The sequence below is a fragment of the Macaca nemestrina genome, chromosome 13 (genome assembly GCF_043159975.1).
Source record: "Macaca nemestrina isolate mMacNem1 chromosome 13, mMacNem.hap1, whole genome shotgun sequence".
Lineage (NCBI taxonomy): Eukaryota > Metazoa > Chordata > Mammalia > Primates > Cercopithecidae > Macaca > Macaca nemestrina.
In genome coordinates this window covers 116,374,312-116,383,550 of record NC_092137.1, presented here as the reverse complement: position 1 = coordinate 116,383,550, position 9,239 = coordinate 116,374,312, and the positions used below count along the sequence as shown (strand labels likewise).

Sequence of the window (9,239 nt, the reverse complement as noted above, 5' to 3'; positions counted from 1 at the left end):
TGGCAACAGTGTCACTTCCACTGTGTTCTTTTCATCAACAGCAAATCACAAAGTCAGCCTACATTCAAGGACAGAGAAACTACATTTTATCTGTTGATGTGAGAAACAAAATGCACATGGAAGTAAATGGCTTTGTGAGGAGGTGGTGGAAGAATTGATGGCAGCTTGGAGACTAGCTCCACAATGTCTACAGCTAGACTTTCCATTTCCTGTAAGCCCTGTTCAAACTATTAAAGTGATCAAATTCACTTTAGGAGACAACTAAATAACTTAAATAGTTTGTATATTAGTTCCTGCACAAATCTCACATTAGATTGTAATTTCCGACGTTGGAGGTAGGGCATGGTGGGAGGTGATCTGATCACTGGGGTCAGGTTTCTTATGATGGTTTAGCACCATCCCCTTGGTGTTGTCCACACGACAGTGAGTGAGATCTGGTAGTTTAAAAGTGGGTTGCATCCACCCCTGTCTTGCACTTGCTTTCACCATGTGATGTGACTGCTCTCTTTTTGCCTTCTGCCAAGATTGAAAGCTTCCTAAGGCTTCCCCAGGAACAGATGCCACTCTGCTTTCTGTACGGCCTGTGGAACCATGAGCCAATTAAACCACTTTTCTTAGAAATTGCCCAGTCTTGGGTATTTCTTTATAGCAATGCAAGCATGGCCTAATACAATAACTTCAGATGCAGTTTCGAGGTCTGCATCAAGATCTCTGAAACTTCACAAGGACAGCTTCCAAACCCCCATTCACTTGAATATAGTTCCTTTCAATGGTTATTGAACACTTACCAAAAACAACACCTTATTATTAGCCTTTTTGATTCGTTCAACCTCACTTCTCCAAAACCTCCCAGGTCTCCTGCCCTTGTTCTTATTACTCGGCCTGTTGCCACATGACATTGTGAGCCGGAAGCATCACGTGTCTGGAGTGTCTGTTTCACTGCTCCTTGTTACCACTCTTGGAATAGGCGTGGCACAAACCCTCATCCTCTCGGAATCCTAGGTAGACTCATGACCAGTAGCAGATACATTTTGGGGGTTCTTTTCTGTCTACAGTTACTAATTCTTCTCGTATCCTCCTACCCTCACCTCAGGTAAACACTTATTTTGCTTTCACGCCAAAGTAAATTTAGTTTTCATTTGTATTTCATGTTACTCTCTCTATATATATGTAGAAGCAGCCTGGAGCTTTGATGTGCTCAGCTGTGCCAGCCTTACCTTTATTAGAATACTGGACTCTTGACGGAGGATGTTATCTAGACTTAACCAAGATGGTTTCTAGACAAAACTCGTTATGACTATTGTGGTCTCAGAGTGTTTGAAGTATTGAATGGTTTCAGTTGCTGTAGCAAAGGAACAATGGAGTTTTCAATTATATGTTATATTCTGAAACTGTCTTTCAATAGGAACAAAAAAACCCCAGTAATTTAGACATTAAATGTATTTTCCTTTGTGTATCAATAAATTATTTCTTTATAAAATTGGCGTTGGAGAGGTAATTTTTCTTTTTCAAAATTAGAAAGTTAATCACAAAATAGGCTTTAGTGTTAATCTCAAAGGTCACACTTTTGGGGGTTGGTTTTACAAGAAGAAAAACAAAACCCGCAGTTGAGAAATTGAGTTGAGAGTTAATATTCTTCACAGGAAATTCCTGTAAAGGAAACCAGCTTACTCACTCTTTCAACTAAACCCAACCACAAACTTTATCTCGTCAAGGAGGTTGGTCAGAGAAGAGTTTTAGATGCTTCTTCTTCAGAGCATTTCCTAGGAAAGAGGTAGTTTATTTGATTTTCCTCTGTGTGACCATCCATTTCACAATGTCAATGGTCATTTACAAAATAAGGTTTTCCTTTTTCATCCAGTTATAACTCATTATTTTTGAGCTGATGCGCGTTACATGGCTACTGTGTCTTCTCCAGGTATCTCTCTGGATAGGAAGAAATATAGTAGAACCCTTTGAAAACGGATATTCTTACATATTTTCCTTCAGATACAAAAGCCGGCAGTCACTGAAATAAGGACTTGAAGTTCCTTCCTCTTTTTTTTATGTCTTAAGAACAGGAAATAAAGGTAAGAGAGTGGTACTTTTTTTTTTTTTTCCCCCACTAGATTTCCTAACCAGAAAATATAAGTTGGGAAAAGAGTTTAAATAATTTTATAAATGAATTGCTAACACAATTACTTTTCAAGAACTATTTTAGAATAACAAATGGGTTATTTACTAACAGAATTTTCATCTCCATATATATGGAGTCTTCACTAAAAAAAGAGGTGGTTATAAAATAAACCTGTTTATAGTGCTTTGAGCATTTTACAGGAAGGGCTAAGAGCAGAGAAATTCAAGATGTTTGCCAAATTTGAATGCCCATTTAAACTTAACTGTGACATCTTTGATGGCAGGCACTACGGCTTCATTTTCCGTTATCCCTAGACAATGGGGTCTAAAGCCACCACGGACCATCTGAGAATCATAATGATACTAGTTGAATTAAATACTGTCACTATTACACGAGACCAAATCTCTGTCTGCAGGTGTTCTCTGTGTAAAGTGGCTTAAGTCTGCCTTTGATGGTGATATTTCTCTCCCTGGGCCTCAGATCCCTGTTGACACTGCTTTCTCCAGCACTTTTCTCTCTCTTCCCCGTTTCCCACCACAAAGTTTTGTGGGGAAAGTTTAGTTCATTATTTCTCCCAGAGACAGCTGAAGGTGTAGACTTGACAACTGAAAGGGAAATCTTCATCCTCTGACAAAAGATATGTGATTCTCCAAAAACGCATCTGGAAAATAACTGAAGAGATTCTGTAGATTCTCCCAGTGCTGTTAGACTCTCAGTTCCTTCTGTGAAGGACAGCGTATGGTGATGGGGAAATCAGAAGCTTTGAGACCCTCTATACCTAGATATGAATCCCCCTGCTAATACTTACCAGGTATGTGATTATCATTGAGAATGGACACTGCCATTCCAAGCAATGCGAGTCTTGGTTGTCCATCTGTAATACGAGAAGGACAGTGCTCCGCTTCACTTTACAGAAAGTAAATGAGAGCCACATTATTTTATTCCCATAAGCAGAGTCTGAGGCTTGCTTTGGCTTAAGTTGTCCAGTGCTCAATAAATGATGTCCTCTGCATTTGTGTGGCTCCTTCCGATTCAGTGAAGCATGTTAGTGACGGCAGCATGGAAGCCATCACTTAGATATTAGACGGCCTTCAAAAGGTAGATATTAACAAGCAAGCCACACAGTGTGGGCACGTTGTCCCACATAAATGAGACTTCCAGAATGGGCTTGGGCTCACATCGGTCAGTTGCCCACAATGCTGGCAACAGCTACTGTGACTCAGCACTGACCCACCTCCCCAAGCTCTATGCTCATCCCTGAGCAGGGCTTCTCAAAGATGTCTCCTGGATGAGCATGGTGGCTCTGACGCTTGTTTATAATGTAGGTTCCGTTGTTCTTCTCCTTGAGAATCTGATTTAATAAGTCCTCGGGAAGCCCAAAAATCTGCATTTGTAATAAGTGTTTCATGTGATTATTATAATCAAGAGGATTTGAGAAACACTGTCCCAGAGTGAAAGCTGAAGTCTGAAATCAGCCCCAGGCAGCCGGAGGTCTGAGGCCGGTGGGTGGGTGGCTGCATCCTAGGCAGTATCTCTCATCTCAAGGTTGGCAGAAATTCCTGAGGGCTGGAGACCGCTGGGCGTCGTGGTAACTAATTTGCTATAGGCTTGGACATTTGGACATAAATTGCAAGATGGTAGAGCTGGAATGATCTTAGCAATCATCTGGCCTTATGATTTACAAGTCAGGGAGCTTTTTTAAAAATTACAAATATCCTGACTTAAACATCAGAAATTCTGATTCCCTCATTCTAAGGTGGAGGAACTACTGATACAGTCCAGGCATTTTATTTTGCAGGTAAGAAAGCTGAAGTCCAGAAAGAGACTACGTGATTTAACTGGAGTCACACAGTAAGTGAATTGCCATAGTAGATTGCAATGTGTTTGCTCTGACGACTCTGGAAGTGTTTATCATTTCTGAAAAAGTGAGCAGAGATCGTGTTTCAGAAATCATATCTCCTGACCCTAGGAGAGTGCCAGAGGAATAATCTCTGCTCTTCAGGATCTCCCAATCTAGTGGGAGGACAAGGTGTAAGGAACAACTCATCTACTGCAGCACGGTTAAATCCTGAACAAGTCATTACTGAGCTCCTGTTATTAGCTAGGCACCATTCCTGGAGAGAGGCTGCAGGACTCAGAAAGACAAACTCAGTTCCTGCTGGGATGGAACTTATATTCTAGTTGGGGAGAAGTTTTAGGAATAAGATATTTTCAGGCAATAATGTGTGCTAAGACAGAAGTCATCTAAAATGAGAAGCAAGAGAGAGGGTTGTTGGCAAGAAGGGAGGGAGGAGCTTCTTTATCCAGGTGGTCAGGGAACGACTCTCCAAGGAAGAAATCAGAGATAAGACATGAGAGAGCCAAACGCTACAGGGTTTGTCCATGGTGCTCTGGAATCTGTGCTTCATCACATGGGTGGTGGGAGCTGGTGGCGTCTTGGGCATGGAAATGAGATGCTCAGGCTTGCTTCTTAGGAAGATGTGTCTGGTGATGGAGCTGGAGGATTGTTTTTTCAGAGACTTTGTGGACAAGGGAAAGGCAAGTGGGGAGACCATATATACAGAGTAGTATGTGCAAACATTCTCAAATTTTATCAGTAGGAGCTATATCTCTAGATTTCTTAACCGTGAACAATCTGGCATTTTTATTCAATGTGCGTCATTTTTTTCAGGAAAAGTTAAACATAACTCTTTCCAAATTACTCATGGAAATATACATGCTAGGTGAGCACATGAGACAAAAAAGATTAATGAGGGGAAAATGGCATTAAAAGAACACACTACATAGAGCCTAGGGATATCGGGAGCTTAAGATGATTTGTAAGACATGACACAATTGAAAAGGTTGTTCCACACAATTGGAAATACCCACGTAAGTTAGAGGCATGTGAAGGCCGGTTTGGGTAGGACCTGCCCTTTCAAAGCTTCCTGTGTAAGTTGCACTTCGGTCACCAGTTCTGATTTCTTCATTTCCCATTTCTTGATTTACAGAAATGAAGGGGATACGCAGGGCAGAGTTCTGAATCTCAAAACACTCTACTCTAGCAATGGAATGAAATTATTGGAGTGATGACAGGAACATGGGAGAACAATGCTCTATTTGGGCTGGATGTTTCTTTGGCTTGTCTCAGGAGAGAGAATTAAAGGATTTAATATTTCAGGTAGGAATTTTCACTTTTCATGTTAGCACTGTGGGTCTGTGGTCAAACGTAAAGTGATGGATAACCTGATATATCAGCAGCATGACATATTAATACACAACCTTTCCATCCTACTGCTAAAAAGGGACTGAGAGGAGAATTATTGGGGTGAACAGCTTTCAGCTGATACCAAGCATTGAGCAGGTACCCTGTTACTGTAGTTGAGTGTTCAGTGAGAGCAGCTGAAGAGGGATGAGCCAGGGTTCTACCGTCTTTTCCAGGAAACCAGGGCTGCTGCTGGTGATGCTGGAGTCCACTGGGAGGGAATTAGAACAGGCACTTCCTTTCCCCTACAAAATGGACAGTGAAGAAGAAAGACACACAAGGAAGCTTAATCTCTTGTTAAATCAAGTACTAGATGTAAATGTAAGCTAGAATTCCATTTTCTAATGTGTTTCCGCGTTGTTCTGTTTATTATGATTTTCAGGTTGTTCCACAAAAAAACTCCTTTGGGCATATTCTACAAGAAGTGAAGAGGAATTTATCTTATTTTGTGATTTACCAGAGCCACAGAAATCACATTTCTGCCACAGAAGTCAACTCTCACCAACACAAGTCCCTGACCACCTGCCCTTCACGGATAGTAAGGACCTACCTGATGTCCAATGGTACCGACAACCTTCGAATGGAGACCCATTAGAGGACATTAGGAAAAGCTATCCTCACATCATTCAGGACAAATGCACCCTTCGTTTTTTGACCCCAGGGGTGAATAATACTGGGTCATATATTTGTAGACCCAAGATGATTAAGTACGTTCCAAATGTATTTCTATCTGAAAATGTTTCCAAATCCTCTCTTATCTAGACAAAATATCTATGTTCACAGGATCTTGTTAATTTCCTAGGAGCCCCTACGATGTAGCCTGTTGTGTCAAGATGATTTTAGAAGTTAAGCCCCAGTCAAATGCATCCTGTGAGAATTCTGCATCACATAAGCAAGACCTACTTCTCGGGAGCACCGGCTCTATTTCTTGCCCCAGTCTCAGCTGCCAAAGTGATGCACAAAGTCCAGAGGTAACCTGGTACAAGGTAAGAGTGAATTCTCTAAAATTAATGTAAGAGCATTGTTTTTACGGTATCATCTTCATGGGTTTTTTTCATGGAAAACCGTGTTTGAGAATCTGGGGTCTACAGCTTCCCAAAAACTGGTCCTGTGCCTCTGCAGGAGATCTGACTTTCTAAAATAATCGTGTCCCCTGGGAAGCCACAGAGCTTGATATTCTAATTATTAGAGGCATCCTTTTGATCAACACTAGAAAAACTTCTAAAATGCAAGTATACTACACATGAGGTTAGACATAAACCTACTAACATCTGCTAATGTAGGAAGATAGGTTCACTCATTTTCACTGTCTTCGGAAAGCAACAGGCATTGCAAAGGGGAAGAGAGCATCCAACACGTAAGTCTTGAAGGGTTTGTGAAAGATATGGGAGCCTGAAATACATTCTCAAAAGGACAGCTCTTGGAGGACAGTTAGAACAAATCCAAGGTGGACCTCAGTGACAGATGTCTTGTGCAGGTGAGATGATGGAAAGGAGTACAGTGCTAAGAGAAAAAGGGAACAAGAGCAAGTTTCACAATGACTTTGAGCTATGAACCACATGTACGTGAACTCCCATAACAGAAGAACTTCATATTTCCGTCGGGTTTTATAGCGTTTCCAAGTGCTACCAGATGACGAAATGCTGCCTAACCATCTCCTCCAACAGGGCCCCCTGTCAGTTGACTCTTGGGTGGTGGAATCCAGCAGTAGAATCTAAATCGCTTCCTACAATTGCAATAACTATTTGAAGTCCAATAATTTGTCTTCAAAATTATGCACAATTTTGTATTCAACCTCATAATATATGTTTGTTAATATAAAAATATCATTCTAAATTGCTACTGATTAAAGTCAGAAAGATGAGTTATGTTTATCTAATGGTTTAATGCATCCCAAATTTTAACAATGAGAGTCTCCTGGGGATACAGTTACCATGGTATGAGGAGACATTTCCCTGCTTGATTCCTGAGACTCCATGCTAATAGGAGGACAGATGTTATCACATCCTTTACAGAAATAAATATACAGGGAAGACGAATGGCATGAGGTATGGTCTCACGTTTGTGTTTTTATATGACACTGAAAGAATGCTGGTCTCAATAAAACCCTAATTTCAGAAACATTCATTTCATAACCTCTAAAATGAGGTTAGTAAGAAGAGCCAATAGTTTTGTTCATTATTTTCACTTCTCTCTCAAGAACAAAACTTCCTTTGGTTCAAAGTATCTGTCACCCAGGATGGCAGCTGTCTTGTCTTGGTGGGCTGTTCTCAGGCCAGTAAAGCAGTCCTGTCCCCATTATTTCAGATGAAAATGTGCTTGGCTTTTCAATGATCATACACCTGAAGTGAAAGTTATGGATTTTTACTTTTCAGGCGAGCACATAATAGTTTCCAGCTATCTGCAAATATTACTTTTATAAACTAAACCCTAAAACTGCATGACATTCACAAAAGGAAGCTCTGTTTCACTTCCCTGGGGCTTTGACTGCAAATGTCAACAGGTGTTTAATGGTGGACAGGCAGCTACCCTAAGGATAGGTGAACAATGGCTGTTATTAAAATTGTACCTCAGATACAGATTGGAACAGGTCCTGGTTGTGTGAATTACACATATGTGCATGTGCACTCACACACGCACATGCACACACAAGCACATAGTAACCTGGAAATCACAGACCTTATGGCAGTAGTACATCACTAAAAATGATGGCATTAGGCAGGAAAAAACATCTACTACCTTTTTCCTTCATGCTAACCCCCAGATTCTCAGGTGGTGGGTGGGTCATACCTATGACCCATCTCTGAATAGATGAAGCTGACACCGGCTGAGAGAATGAAAACATGGCTTTATTGAATTCAAATGAAACTGCTGACCAGGGATTACCCACCAGATATGCAGAGTATACAACTGAAATAAATCCCTGGGCTTGGAGCCTCTGGAGCATTCCACAATATTTTTAATTGGCAAATTAAAAACAGGCTTGCAGACTGTTTTGAAAATATTTTCCAACTTCTTTATTTTAAAATTATTTTTAATTAACAAATCATAACTGTATACATTTACAGGATACAATGTGATGTTTTGATATACGTATACAATGTGGAGTGATTAACTTAAGCTAATTAACACATACATCACCTTGCTTACTTATTTTTTGTGGACAGGCATTTGAAACTTACTCTCTTAGTTATTTTGAAATGTGCGATACAATATTATTGGCTATAGTTATCCTGCTATGAAATATGTCTGAAAACTTACTCCTCCTATCTATCTGAAACTTTGTACTCTTTGACCAGTATTTCCCTGTTCACCCTCTTCTCCCCACCAACCAAGGCCCCACTAATCATCATTCTACTCTCTACTTCTATGAGTTCAACTTTTTAAAGTTCTATATATGAGTGAGATATTGCAGCTTTTCTCTTTCTGTGCCTGGCTTATTTAACTTAGCATAGTTTTCCAAGTTTATTCGTGTTTGTCCCACATGATGGAATTTCCTTTTGTAAAGGCTGAATAGTATTTCATTGTGTACGTGTACCACATTTTCTTTGTTCATTCCTCTGTTGATAGACACTGAGGTTGATTCCATATCTTGGCTATTGTGAATAGTGCTGCAGTAAGCACAGGAGCGTAGTTCACCCTTTGCTGTATTGATTTCAATCTCTTTGGATATGTACCCAAAAGTGGGATTGCTGAATCATATGGTAGTTCTATTTTTAGTTTTTATTAATGAGTCTTCATAGAGTTTCTCATAATGGCTGTACTAATTTACATTTGTACCAACAGTGTGTAACAGATTTTTTTTTTTTTTATAAAAGCCACTCTAACAAATGTGAGGTCATATGTCGTTGTGGTTTCAATTTGTATTTCTCTGATTAT

General features: G+C 40.2%; 1 protein-coding gene across 1 annotated transcript in view; it reads left to right on the top strand.

Moving 5' to 3' along the window:
* The first annotated feature begins 1,776 nt into the window (after positions 1–1,776).
* IL18RA (interleukin 18 receptor accessory protein) overlaps positions 1,777–9,239 on the top strand; it is a 32,315-nt gene continuing 24,852 nt past the window's right edge. Inside the window, exons 1-5 of the mRNA XM_011755507.2 lie at positions 1,777–2,069; positions 3,915–3,967; positions 5,107–5,276; positions 5,743–6,067; positions 6,163–6,346. Coding sequence (XP_011753809.1) covers positions 5,207–5,276; positions 5,743–6,067; positions 6,163–6,346 — 579 coding nt within the window. The 5' untranslated portion in view covers positions 1,777–2,069; positions 3,915–3,967; positions 5,107–5,206. The remainder of the gene's footprint in view (positions 2,070–3,914; positions 3,968–5,106; positions 5,277–5,742; positions 6,068–6,162; positions 6,347–9,239) is intronic.